General features: G+C 38.4%; 1 protein-coding gene across 7 annotated transcripts in view; it reads left to right on the forward strand.

Annotated features, from left to right (window-relative positions):
• Positions 1-14,864, forward strand: part of CAMK1D (calcium/calmodulin dependent protein kinase ID) — a 500,855-nt gene that overhangs the window by 196,355 nt on the left and 289,636 nt on the right. Inside the window, exon 1 of one of the 7 annotated variants that reach the window (XM_042991051.1) lies at positions 11,040-13,668. The exons of the other annotated variants lie outside the window; for them this stretch is intronic. Within the exon in view, the coding sequence (XP_042846985.1) occupies positions 13,607-13,668 (62 nt within the window). The 5' untranslated portion in view covers positions 11,040-13,606. Of the gene's footprint in view, positions 1-11,039; positions 13,669-14,864 lie in introns of those variants that run through there. 7 annotated transcript variants of the gene reach the window in all.

Here is a 14,864-nt window from a genome sequence, read left to right on the forward strand (position 1 = left end):
AATCCGAAGCAGCTCCAGGCCCTGAGCTGTCAGCACAGAGCCCTATCGGGGGCTCCCACTCACAAACCATGAGATCATGACCTGAGCCGAAGTCGGATGCTTAACTGGCTGAGCCACCTACGTGCCCCTACATCGGTATTTTTAAAAAGCAACTTTTTTTTTTTTTTTTGGCTGATTCAAATGTGCAATGGAATACAGAACCCCTACAGCCACACAGAAGGATCCTCACTCCTGGGTGGGCACAGAGACTTGATCTCACCACACAGATAATAGGAATGGACTGTCCATAATTTCTCAGCAAGCCAGCAGCATCTCTGAGCAGTGGGGACAGCAAATACAACCTATCAGTGTGAAGATCCCTGAGTCTGTGCTATTAACAAGCTGCATGAGTTCACTGGAGGTGTGTGTGTTTTTCAGTTGCCTCATCTGTGAAATGGGGATAATGATTGCTACCCTGTGTTCCTCACTGGGCTGGTGGGAAAGGAGCTGATGAAATCATTCATGTCTGGGAAAGCACACTGAGAAATATAATAAAGCACTATACTAAAGGAAGCTATCATTATTCCCTGGCATATTTCAGTGTAATAAAAAGCCCAGTGCACTGTAACTCTGTCTAAAGCTTTAGCATATGGCTTGAGTGCAAGTATCAGTATGTGTCCACTCATCAAAATGTTTATAACACCCTTTGTACAAGAGGCACACGGATGGAAAGAGCTAGATACCTTTGTGTTTCCGTTGGGATCTGTGAAGGCTCAAGAAGCCAGTGCCTTAACCTGCCTCTGATTTGAGACTGTCTTCATGTTTCCACTGCCTGCTCCACCAAAAGCCCACTGTTTGTTTTTTTTTTTTTTTTTGCACCTGCCCATAGGGAGATCTGGGGCTCATTACTGGAGCTGTAATTAACCATGGCATGTCTTTATTTTGATAGCTCTGGCTTCATATTGTCTTCCAGGATTTAGACTCCTTGGTTGCCGCTGTGGTGGTTTCTTGTTTCCAGTTGCCCCTTTGAATAGCTTTGAGTCTAGAAGTGGGTGTGATGCAGCAGACAGACCATGTCTGTGGTTTGTGAAACTCAGGAGAAAGGTTGTGTTTATAAAAGCTCACCAGAGCTCATATGGGCCTTTGCTTATTTCCGAGGGAAAAAATTTTCCTGGTTCAGGTGATTTTGGTGCGCTCACAGAGCATGAGGGGAAAAACAAACAAGCCACATGTGGCGAATGTTGACAATTCCCATAATAAAAGGACCAAGGCGGACACACTTTGTTTAACTGCTTTGACTCTTTTCTTTTCCTGAATAGAATCAATAGCACTGACCTCAAAGAATACAGTCAGGATTGTGTTATCCCACCATGAGTAGCAAAGGTTTGGATTTACTGCCCAGTCCAGCTCCAGACCAGAAGAGGAAATTCTGATGGGGACGCATGATCATCTGTTCCCCAGTTGAGTGTTTCTGGCTGCAGCTGGGGGTTTTGCTGGCTTTATTGATTGGCCTTTAATTTTTATTCATTCATTCATTCATTCATTCATCCATCCATCCATCCCTCTCCAGGGTCTTTTTCCTGGCCTTTCTGAAGGCTGTCCACAAGAGGTGTTAGGACAGCAGGGTAGAATCACTGGACTCGGGGAGCCTTGGGGAGTCATTATGTCAGGCTCTTGAGTTCTTGGGATGGGGCACAAATCACGTGAGCCTCTGCAGAAGGAAGCAGCATTATTGTAAATGCGTGGGCCTTCTGGCTTTCAGCACCAAGCTGCTAGTTAATAAAGTCATAGAATGCGCAGCAGGCCCACAAAGGAAGGCCTGTTGGGACTCTGTGAGCTTCTTGAAGGCAGGGCCCGTGACTTTTTCATAAATGATCATGCCTTATTCTCTATTTAAAGTGAAAACTTAAAGCAGTGAAAGCCCAAGTGATCGATGGGGTCGTATCTCCACATTTGTCTCTGTTTAAATCAAACATTTGTTCATCTCTTGGTGTGCCCTATTGCAGTGCTGGGCTGTGCTTGATTCTAATAGCGTTATAAATTATGCTTTCTCCACGCAGGCATTTGTGCTGTCCTGGAGAGAGCGGAGTTTCCCCGGGTGGTTACAGTGGGGTAAGGACATAATGGATCCCAAGTGCTTTTTAGCTGGAGAGTGGTACAGAAATATTGAGGTTTCATTAATGCAAATACTCGCAACAGTTATTTGATCAGACTGTTCTCATCAGGAGGCAAGGGGGGATTATGGGTTAATAGGGCGGGGGGATGGGTAAACCTATACACATGTATATTGCTTATATCAGCACACTATTCATGATTATGCAAATTTTGCACCAGTTTAGGTCCACCTTGACCACACCTGGAGCGTTTGCATTAATAAATAAAGAGTTATGATGAAAATAATGACAGCTCTTCAGTTCTCGTCTGCCCATATGCTAGACACTGCGATGCAGACTCCTGCTGTCTCATTTAATTCCTACACAGACACAGTGAGGTAGGGGTGTCGTTTGCTTTTTATAGATAAGAAAACTGACGTTACTTAGGTTATATAGGAAGTATGTGGGGCAACACACAGGTCCGCCTTGCTTCCAAGTCTGTACTATTTGTAATTATGATTTTTTGTTTTTTAAAAATGTTTATTTATTTTTGAGAGAAAGAGACCACAACAGGAGAGGGACAGAGAGAAGGGACAGAGGATCCACGAATCCAAAGAGGGCTCTTCGCTAACAGCAGAGAGCCCGATGCGGGGCTTGAGCGTGAGATCACGACCTGCGCCACCCAGGCGTCCCTGTAATTATGTTTTAGTAACAATTTAGTTTGGTTGGTGCCTTAGCATGGGATTAACAAAGAGTACTAGCCCAAGCTGGGCTTCAGTCAAAGCAGAGTTGCAAGTTGGGGGGAAGAAGCTTCTTTAATTCATTTTTCCCCACTCAACAGGAGGTGCCTAGTGCAGGACCTGGGACACAGCGGTGCTATGCATTCATCGGTGTGCATTTATACACTCTTTAAAAAAGGCTTTTTAATTTTTGTATAGTAAAAATCGCTGTTTTCGTGTATAGTTCTGTGAGTTTTGACACACGCATAGAATCATATACCTAGCACTACAGTCAAGATACAGACCATTTCCATAACCTCCAGATCCCCTTGTGTGCTGCCCCTTTGTAATCAGATACCCCCCTCTGGCCCTCATCTTTGGCCTCCTGGTCCTCTTTCTCTCTAGATTTTCTTTGTGGGAGTGTAACAGACATGGGATCGCCGGGTAGGTAGCCTTTCTGAGTCTGGCTTCTTTCTCTTAGCGCGGTGTGTTAGAATCATCCATGTTGTTGCGTGTGTCAGGAGTGTGCTCCTTTTTGTGTCTGAGTATCCTACTGCTTGCTGTAAGGTCCAACCAGCAGTTTGTGTAAACCATACAACAGCTGACGGGCTTTTGGGTTGTTTCCAAGCTGGGTGATTATGAATATAGCTGTTATATGCATTTGCCTATAGGTTTTTGTGTAGATCCATGTTTTTGTTTATCTTGGTTAAATACCAGAGAGTGGATTGCTGGGTGATAAGGGTTTTTTTTTTTTTTAATTTTTTAAATGTTTATTTATTTTGAGAGAGAGAGACAGCATGCTAGCAGGGGAGGCGCAGAGGAAGAGGGAGATAGAGAATCCCAAGCAGACTGTGCACTGTGAGCATAGAGCCCGGTATCGGGCTTGATCTCACAAACCTTGAGATCATGACCTGAGGTGAAACCAAGAGTCAGATGCTCAACGACTGAGCCATCCAGGCTCCCCCTAGGTGATAAAGTTAAGAATATGTTTTTAACTTTATCACAAACTGCTAAAGCTGTTTTCCAAAGTGTCTGTACCATTTCATAGCCCTGTTAGCAGAGTATAATGGTTCTAATTGCTCTGTCTTCTTGGTATTTGCAGGTTAAAAAAAAATTGTAGCCATAGGAATAGTCATGTAGAGTTAGCTCACTGTAGTTTTAATATACAGTTCCCTAATAACTAACGATTTTGAGCATCTTTTCATGTGCTCATCTGTTATCTGTATGTCTCTGAGGGAGTGTGTGTAAATGTTTTACTCATTTAAAAAATTTTTTTTAATTTAAAAATTAAAAATTTTATCATTGAGCGTAAGAGTTCTTTATACGTTTTGAATACAATTCTTTTGTCAGACATCTTATTCTCTAATATTTTCTCTTGGTCTGTGGGTTTTCTTTTCACCCTCTTAAGAGTGTTTTTTGAAGAGCAGAAGTTTTTAATTTTGATGAAGTCTAATATTTCAATTTTTTCGTTCCTGGGATTGTGCTTCTCATGTCATAGTTCACAACTCTTGGACTAAACCAAGGTCACAAAGATTTTCTTCTACAAGTTGTACAGCTGCGTGGCTTACCTCAACGCAGATGACCCATTTTGAATTAATTTTTATTGAAGGTAGGAGTTGCACGTTGCCATTCTTCTTTGTGTGTAAAGATTGTCCTGGCAACATGGGTTTCGAAGATTATTCTTTCTGCTTTGCACCTTTGTCAAAAGTTGACTGACCATATTCATGTGTGTCTGTTGATGGACTAAATATCCTGTGTCGCTGATTTTCATGTTAATCCTTTTGCCAGTACCACACTGTCTTGATTATTGTAGTTTTATACTAAATCTTGAAGTCAGGTAGTGTGAGTCCCCCAGCTGTGTGTTTATTTTTCAAAATGTTTTTAGCTGTTACATTTCCTTTACTTTTCTTTCTTGTTTTAATTTTTTAATGTTTATTTTTATATTTGAGAGAGAGAGAGAGAGAGAGAGAGAGAGAATATGAGTTGGGGAGGGGCAGAGAAAGATGGAGATCAAATCCGAAGCAGGCTCCAGGCTCTGAGTTGTTAGCACAGAGCCTGACGTGGGGCTCAAACCCACAAGCTGCAAAATCATGACCTGAGTTGAAATCGGGGACTCAACTGACTGAGATACCCAGGTGCCTTGTCCTTTACTTTCCTATATGCATTTTAGAATTATTTTGTCAATTTCCACAAAAAAATCCTACTGGTATTTGGATTAAGATTGCATTGAATCTGTAGATTAATTTGGCAAAAACAAACTTCTAAGCAATGTTAATCTTCCAGTCCATGAACATGGTCTATCTCTGCATTTATTTAGATTCTCTTGATTTCTTTCATCAGTGTTTTATGTTTTTCAGTGTACAGATCCTGTACGTATTTTATTGTCTTTGTGCCTAAGTATTTCATTTTTTTGGCAGTTTGTAAATGGTACTGTTTTTAAAGTTTTTATTGTCAAGTTTTCATTGTTGATATGCAGAAATATAGTTGCTTTGTTACATATTGAACTTGTGTCTTGTAATCTTGCTAAATTCGCTTAGTATCCTGATACTTTTTTGTAATAGATTCTCTGGGATTTTCTACATAAACAATCATGTCATCTATAAATGGAGATATATATATTTATTTCTTTTCCATCTGTGCCCCTTTCTTTTTTTTTGTCTTGCCTTATTGCACTTGTTTGGGTGTTCAGTATGATGTTTAATGGGAGATAGGAGTGGTGATATCTGACATCCTTGACTTGTTCCTGACCTTATGGGAAAAACATTTAGGCTTCCACCTTAAGTATGATATTAGCTGTAGGTTTTAATAGATGTTCTTTATCAGATTAAGGGAATTCTGTTTTAAGAACTGAAGTTGTTGTTTTTGATCATGAATGGATATTGAATTTTGCCAAATATTTTTTCTGCATCTGTTGAGATGATCGTGTAGTTTTCCTGCTTTAGTCTATTAAAATGTGGATTACATTGGTTTTCAAATGTTGAAGAAGCTTTGCATTCTTGGAATATATACTACTTGGTCGTGGTATATTGTACTTATTATATATTGCTAGATTCAAATTGCTGATAGTTTGTTGAGGGTTTTTGTGTGTATGTTTATGAAGATTATTGTTGTCATTTTATATTCCCACCAACAGTGTATAACTGGTTTTGATACCAGAGAAATACTTGACTCAAAAAATGAGTTGGGAAGTATTTCCTTTTCTTCATTTTTCTGGAAAGGATTTTGTAGAATTGGTATTATTTCTTCCTTAGATATTTGGTAGAATTCATCAATGAAACTGTCTGGACCCTTAGTTTTAGTTTTTGGAAGGATATTAACTATGAATTACAATTTTTTAATAGATTTAGGAGTGTGTTTAGGTTATCTGTTTGTTCTTGAGTGATAGCTTTTATTTAAAGGAACTGGTCAATTCCATCCAAGCCAGTCAGTAAAATAAGGCCCACAGAGCAGCCATTTATTCTTTTTTTTTTAATGTTTATTTATTTATTTTGAGAGATAGAGAAAGCAAGAGGGTAAGGGGCTGAGAGGGATGGAGAGGAAAAATCCCAAGCAGGCTCCATGCTGCCAGAGCAGAGCCCAATGTGCGGCTCAACCTCACTATGAGATCATGACCTGAGCCAATATCAAGAGTTGGATGCTTAACCAAATGAGCCACCCAGGTGCCCCAGCCATTTATTCTTGTAAATAAAGTTCTATTAGAATAGAGCCCATTTACTTACCTAATGTTGTGCACTGTAATAGCAGAGTAGAGTAATTATGACAGAGACCATATGGCCAACAAGCTTTAAATATTTACTGTCTGTCCATTTACAAAAAAGTTTGCTCACACCTTGTCTGAGTTGTCAAATACACAGACTAGGTTGTTTATAGTATTCTTTTATTAGCCCTTTAATGTCTATAAAGTCTGTAGTGTTATCTCTTCAATTCACTCTTGATATTAGTAATTTGTATTCTCTCTTTTTTCCCCCCTGGCCAGCCTGGCTAGAGATGTATCATTTTATAGATCTTTTTAAAGAACCAGCTTTTGGTTTGATTGATTTTTCTCTGTTGTTTTCTCTTTTCAATTTCATCAATTCCTGCTCTTATCCTTATATGTGCTTTCTTACACTAAATTTGGGTTTAATTTGTTTTTCTTTTTCTAGTTTCTTGACGTCAAGTATTAGATTATTGACTTGAAAATTTTCTTATTTCTCCTACAATCGTTTAACACTATACATTAGTCTCTAATCTGCATGCCACAAATTTTTGATATGTTGTATATTTTTTTCAGTCAATTCAAGACATTTTCTAATTTGTCTCTTTTTGACTCCTGGTTATTTAGAAACATGTTGTTTACTTTCCAAATATTTGGGAATTTTCTAGAGAATCTGATATTGATTTCTGATTGAATTCCATTATAGTCAGATAATATACTTTGTATGATTTCAGTTCTTTAAAAACTTTAAGGTTTGCTTCACGATCCACAACGTAGTGTATTTTGGTGAATATTCCATGTGCTTGAAAAGACTGTGTGTTCTGCTGTGGTGGGTACAGTGCTCTATAAATATCAGTTAGGTCAAAATATTTGATAGTATTATTCAGCACTTTTGTGTCCTTGCTGTCTACTTGTTCTGTTGATTGCTTAGAGAGGGTTGTTTGTGTACCTATCCTAGTCTAATACTGAATTTGTTCTATTTTTTCTTTGTCTTTTTTTTTTTTTTTTTTTTTTTTTTTTTTGCTTTAAATGTTTTGAAGCTCTGTTTTAAGATATACACACAGTTAGGGTCGCCTGGATGCCTCAGTTGGTTAAGCATCCGACTTCAGCTCAGGTCATGATCTTGTGGCTTGTGACTTTGAGCCCTGCATTGGGCTCTGTGCTAACAGCTCAGAGCCTGGAGCCTGCTTCAGATTCTGTGTCTCCTCCTCTCTCTGCCCCTCCCATGCTCATGCTCTGTCTCTCAATAATAAATAAATGTTAAAATTAAAAAAAAAAGATATACACATAAATACAGATAAAGATATATTTATCTTTATGTAACAATCCTTTTATTCCTTATTGTCCTTGTTCTGAAGTTTATTTTGTCTGATATTAATAAATAGCTTCCTTCATTTCGTGTTTCTAGAGTATATCTTTTTCTGTCCCTTTAATTTCACCCTATGTATATCTGTATCTTTACATTTTTAGGTGTTTCTTGTAGGCAGCATATACTTAGGCCCTGTTTTTTTGGTACAGTCTTACCATCTCTGTTTTTTAATTTGTTTGGATCATTTACATTTAATGTAGTCATTCATATAGTTGGGTTTAGGTCTACCATTTTATTATTTGCTTTCCGTTTGTCTTTTCTTCTTTTGATACCTCTCATTCTTTTGGATTACTTGATCTTTTGAAGAGTCCATTAAAATCTCTCGTTTGGAATTTTGGTCATCTGTCTTTTATATGTGTGTGTGAGTGTGTGTGTATCTGCTCTGGAGGTTACTATATATATATGTGTGTGGGTATATATATATATATATATATATATATATATATACCCACACACATACCTTTTAATAATCTACTTTGACATAAAATTTTGTTAATTGAATAAAATTTAAAAGCTCTTCAACCAAATAGACTTTTTTTTTTACTGTGTCCTCTTTATAGTACAGTTGTCTCCATACATTAAAAACTCAATTTTTGCTGTCAGTAGTCATCCTAATTATAAAGACCTTAAGCAGAGACAAATGGTCTATCCTATTTACCCAGATCTTTACCATTTCTTTAACTTTCCCTTTATTCTTAAAGTTCTAAGTGTCATTTTAATATTACTTTCCTTCAGCTTGAAGAGCTTAGTTTAGCATTTATTTTAGGCCACATCTTCAGGTGATGATTTTTCCCTTTTAAACTTTACTGATAATGTCTTTATTTCACCTTTATTCCTAAATGGTATTTTCTTGGAAATTGACTTTCGCTGTATATGGAATTTTAAAATCTTTAAAAATTTTTCCATTGTCTTCCAGTTTCTATCATTTATTTCTTTTTAAATGCTAATTCTATTTATTTGGTTTTTTATATTTTAGTTAATATATAGTACAATGTTGGTTTAAGAAGTAGAATTCAGTGATTCATCACTCACATACAACACCCAGTGCTCATCATAAATGCCCTCCTTAATACTCATCACTTATGTAGCCCATCCCTCATCCACCTCTCTCCGTCAACCCTCAGTTTGTTCTCTGTCATTTTAGAGTCTCTTGTGGTTTTTTTGTTTGTTTGCTTGTTTTGTCTCTCCCCTCCTTCCCATATTTTCATCTATTATGTTTCTTACATTCCACATATGAGTGAAATTGAATGATATGTGTCTTTCTCTGACTAACTGATTTCACTTAGCATAATACATTTTAGCTCTATCCATGTCATTGCAAATAACAAGATTTCATTTTTTGATGGCCAAGTAATATTTCATTGTGTATATATATGTATATATACCACATCTTTATCCATTTATCAGTTGGACATTTGTAGTTTGGCTATTGTTGATAATGCTGCTATACACTTTGGAGTGATTTACCCCTTTGAATCTGTGGTTTTGTTTCCTTTGGGTAAATACGTACTCATGCAATTGCTGGGTCATAGGGTAGTTCTATTTTTAGTTTTTTGAGAACCTCCATACTGTTCTCCAGGGTGGCTGCACTAGTTTGCATTCCCACCAGCAGCGCAAGAGGGTTCCTCTTTCTCTGCATCCTCTCCGACACTTGTTTCTTGTGTTGTTAACTGTAGCCATTCTGACAGGTGTGAGGTGATATCTCATTGTGGTTTTGATTTGCATTTCCCTGATGATGAGTGACATTGAGCATCTTTTCATGTGTCTCTTAGCCATCTGCATGTCTTCTTTGGGAAAAGTGTCTATTCACGTCTTCTGCCCATTTCTTAACTGGGTTTGTTTTTTGGGTGTTGAGTTTGGTAAGTTCTTTATAGATTTTGGATACTAACCCTTTATCAGATGTGTCATTTGCAAATATCTTATCCTATTCTGTAGGCTGCCTTTTAGTTTTGTTGATTGTTTCACTGTGCAGAAGCTTTTCATTTTGATGAAGTCCCAATAATTCATGTTTGCTTTTCTTTCCCTTGCCTTCGGTGACGTGTCTAGTAAGAAGTTGCTCCTGCCGAAGTCAAAGAGTTGCTGCCTGTGTTCTGCCCTAGGAGTTTAATGGTTTCCTGTCTCACATTTATGTCTTTCATCCATTTTGAGTTTATTCAAACTCAAATGTGTATGGTATGAGAATGTGGTCCAGTTTCATTCTTCTGCATGTTGCCGTCCAATTTTCCCAACACCATTTGTTGAAGATACTCTTCCAAAAAATAGAAATGGAAGGAAAACTTCCAGACTCCTTCTATGAAGCCCATTACCTTGATCCTATAACCAGACAAAGATCCCACTAAAAAGGAGAATTAGCTTCCAGCATTTCTGAAGAGGTTGCTGATTTCTCTATATGTGATGTGCTGATTTTCTCTGGCTGCTTTCAAGATTTTTTCTTTACCTTTGGTTTTCAGCAATTTGATCATTGAGTGTGTATTCTTTTCTTTGAATTTATTTTATTTAGGGTTTGGTAAACTTTCTGAATCTGTAAATTTATGCCTTTTTACAATATTTAATACATTTTTAGCATTCTTTCTTCAAGCATTTTTTTTTTCCTGCACCAATTGCTTTTTTCTCCCATTCTGGGACCGTAGTGACAAGAATATTTGATCTTTTGGTATTGTTTCACAAGTCCCTATGACTCTGATAATTTTTTTTTTCAATTTGTTTTTCTCTACCGTTATGATTCAATAATTTTGATTGCTGTATTTTCAAGTTTCTGGACCCTTTCCTGAACCTATTATTTCATGCATCTAGTGAATTGTCAAAAGAATTCAATTATTGTATTGTTCAAGTCTAAAATTTCCATCCATTTTTTTCCGTATTTTTAATTTTCCTCTGAAAACTTTTGTCTGTCCATTAATTTCAGCAGTATTCATACTTACTCCTAGAGCGTGGGTATAGTAAATGCTTTAAAGCTTTTGTCTAATAATTCTAATATCTGGATCATCTTGGGGTTGGCATCTATTGATTGTATTTGTCCTTTTTTGGGGGGGGCATGTTGAATAATTTTAGATTGTATTCTAGGTATTTTGAATATTATGTTGTGAGACTCTGGCTTCTATTAAAATCTGCTGGAGAATGATGGTTTTGTTGTTGTTGTTGTTGTTGTTGTTGTTGTTTGTTTCCTAACTTCTCATCCCCTCCCCTCCCCTTTCCTCTCCTCTCCTCTCATTTCGCCTCCTCTTCCTTTCCTTTTGAGACCCAACCAGGTTAGGCTCAGGTGACAAGTCTGTCTCACTTCTCATGGGTGGTGGTAACAAGGTCCATTCAGTTTTCATAGCCTTTGCTATGTTGTTTCTATGTGCCGACCTGGAGTTAGTTTGGGATTTATGTGGTTCTTTATATTGTAATTTACTTCTTGCTTCTTGGGGTCTATTTCACACATGCATATCTCATGAATAGTCTGGAACTTGTTTGATGCATACACAGTTTTTCAAGATTTCCTTCCCCAACTCTCCCCTCTCTGGAATTTTCTTCACAGTCTCTCTCAGGGGCCCATTTCCTCTGTTCTTGTCAAACAGGTGGACATATTTCAGAGTTTTATCCTCACACCACAAATACTTTTGTTCAGCTCTGTGGACTGGGAACACCCAGAAGGCAAAGCAGCGAGAGGAGAAAGAGAACAAAAATAATCAGCATCTCTTTTCACTGTTCAGACCACAGGATCCCCTTTTTCGAGTCCTTTTGGCCAGAAAGCTGGGTTATCTCTTGGGGTCCTAGATTCTCACATTGCCCAGCCTCAGTGCTGCCCCCTGACTGGGGCTGGCCTTACATCGGGGCAGAGAGAAAAGGAAAAAAATACCAGGGATGTCCTATCACATGCTTTGGTTTCCCGGGGCTCATTTTCCCTGTTTTCTGGGCAGAAAGGGGAGATTTTTCTCAGAGGTTTTGTTATCTTCTCCCACTGTACAATTTTTGATTTGACTCCTCTTTGGATCAAAGCCAAGAATTCAAAGAGGAAAACTTAATCCAGGAAAGTTACCAATGTATATTTCTTCAAGTTTCAACTTCCTCTGTCAATCTGGTATTGTTTGCTTTTCAGAGTCGTCAGGAAGTTGGGTTTTGTATTCTGTACAGACGCTTCACTTATAATCAGTGGGAGAAAGAGGCTTTGTGGATTTACTCCATGTCGACCAGTCCCACAAGCCTTACATCCTCCTCTTTAGAAATAAGCAGTAGCATACTATTTGGTATACCATTTAGCATACTGTTTAGCACTTGTTTCTTTTTCTTTTACTTAAGACTGTATCTTGGAGATTATAATAATGCTATTAATAGTGACAATAAAACAGCAGTTCTTGAATGCTTTAAGTTCTAGGCACCGTTCTGAGCACTATACATATATTAACTCATTAAATCCTTGCAGCAACCCTTTAGATAGCTAGATAGTATTATTACCATTTTACAGATGATGATACCTCATGAGAGAAATTAAGAAACTTGCCCAGTGTCACATAGCTGGTCACTAGAGGAACTACCTAGGTTGTCTGGTTCAAATGTCCATATATATAATGAAAAATTATATAATAATAATGACAATGCTAATAATATCCAACACTTAACTATCCCATGCTAGCTAGAAAACTGGTGTAGAGATAGATGTACAAATCATCTTCAGAATGAAGTGTTTTTGTGAGCACATCACATTTATTCTCAGGAGCAAGTATATCCATTCTGCCTGTAGGAAATTTGAGAAAAGTCAGGTGACTGGCCAGAGAAGTGGTTGTAGGATTCTCTAGTATAGACAAGAGGTCTCTGCAGTGACTCTTGCTGTCCCCTGTGGATGGTACAGGACATTTCTAGCCAGTGTACTTTGGAATAATAGGATCATAGGTGTTTAGAGCTGGAAGAGACTCACAAGGTCTAGGTCCACCTCCAAGTTTGATAAATCGCATATCACGATGTGTCAGAAAGCATCTCATACAAGGTAAAGAGGTATGTGATCGTTAGTTGCTGTAGATAAGGAAACGGTTCTCGAGAGCTAGAGTGATGAGGTCCTCATCTTCATCACCATCATCGGAGCTACATCTGTAGAACACGAAGGTCCCAGGCACTCTGCAGGAGACCTATCTGATGTTTAAAATAACCTTGCAAAATAGCTGTTATAATCCCCATGTCTTTTGCATAAGGAAACGGATGCTCAGAGACGATTGGTAACTTGCCCAACCACAGTGACCCATTCACAGCTTCTTTACTGAGTATCCTCTACATATGCTAATTATGCATGTAATTACCATGTAACATTTTGTCCCAATTGAGATACTTTTCTGCATGAAGGGCGGTGGGTACTGGTAGTTACTATGCTGGGACTGTCCTCGGCAAACGGAGATGATGGGTCACCTTGGCTATGTGCCTTGACTTCCAGATTGCACACTTTATATTTGCCTTAGTGTGTCTGATTTAGATGATAGAGCATGTTCTAAAGGCTCAGTGTGCATGAGTATTTATTTTAATGGATCTGTTGGTCTGGTAGAGATGAACCACACAGAACTAGGTATACCTTAATGGGGTGGACAAAGGTCAATTACAAATTTTGCTCATTGTTGCTGAGAGAGAAAGGACATCCTTTTGGCAAATACAATTTTAAAATATGAGTGTTGTGCAAAGTCATGAAGAAAGCCCTTAAACCAATATCTATTTTATAGATTTTCCTCTAGGGCTGAGTACTCATGAACCTTTTGGGATGAGTATGGTTAAATATGGACAAGAATAGATGTGTTTTCCCCTGTGTTACACTGAGATGACGGAAGATCTGTTGTCATGTACTTCACGGAGGTAAGACTTCAGAAAGGGGAACAAGTTCAATGTGGATTTTCTCTTACATACTCATGAAAAAGATATCTAGCCAACTGGTCATGATTTGTCAAGCTGGGTGATGTATCTTAATATACATAAGCACATAACGCGGATCGCAATTCCAAGGAAGGGAATGGTATCCCTAGTTTATAAATGGCATAGGCTGTAGTTGTCACGTGCATTCTGCCACGAACTGTTTTTGCGTATTACTTTTGTGGACCCCTTTTGTCTTTTCTGCATTACCATTCCAAGCTTCCTTACTTCTCTTCCAGTGTTAGTCTGGAGGCCAATGCGATCAGAAGTCTAATTGTCTGGGATAAGACAATTGGAGCACAGGCTTTAAAGGACCCTAACTGTGAGGCTTCCCCCGTGGCAAATAAAATGTGTGGAAGTGACATGAAGTTTACATTAACATCAGCATTCTTGTTTGGACATTAGTGGGGAGACCATCACAATCTGATGATGAACTCCTGGTACCTGTATGTACCATCACGTAGTATGTGTTCAGGACCCGTTAAGGCAAAAAGCAGGGCTCCCCCCAGCAACCTGTCCAGGGTGCCTTCATTCCCTTTTCTGTCTTGTGCTGAAATGAGATAATGGCTGCGGGGGACGTATGGAAATTACCAACATCAGAAGGATCCTGTGCCCTGGCCCTTCCTCATCTGTATGCATCACATTTGCTTAAACATATTGTCTGCAGGCAAAGTCCAATTATTTGGAACCAAGTTCCTAATGATAAACATAATGACTACAGTGTCTGTCATTGTGCACTCCATGGAGCAGGGGAGACTACAGGGAATCATCAGAATTGAAAAAAAAAACAAAACGCGTCTTGCACAGAATAGCATGGTTGGGGGGGGCACGCGTTCAAGATTCATCTTCCATGTTGAAATGATAAATTAGAGAATGCAGAGTAATTATAAATGAGAATCAAGCCTTGAAATTGCTGTCACCCGACACTGTGTTCCCTTTCTTTGTTTCCTAGCAATGATATTCTCATAATGTCCAAGCTAGCTCTGTCATAAACTAAAAAATGACTTTTGCTGTTTTCCCCATGGGGAGGTTGATGTGGCAAATAACTGTTAAACGATGAGTATGGATATCATTACAGAGGCCAGGGGATTGCTCATAAAGGCAAGAGAGATTTTCTGTCTCTGGTTACAGAGATTTACAAT

This window comes from Panthera tigris, chromosome B4 (assembly GCF_018350195.1).
Source record: "Panthera tigris isolate Pti1 chromosome B4, P.tigris_Pti1_mat1.1, whole genome shotgun sequence".
NCBI lineage: Eukaryota > Metazoa > Chordata > Mammalia > Carnivora > Felidae > Panthera > Panthera tigris.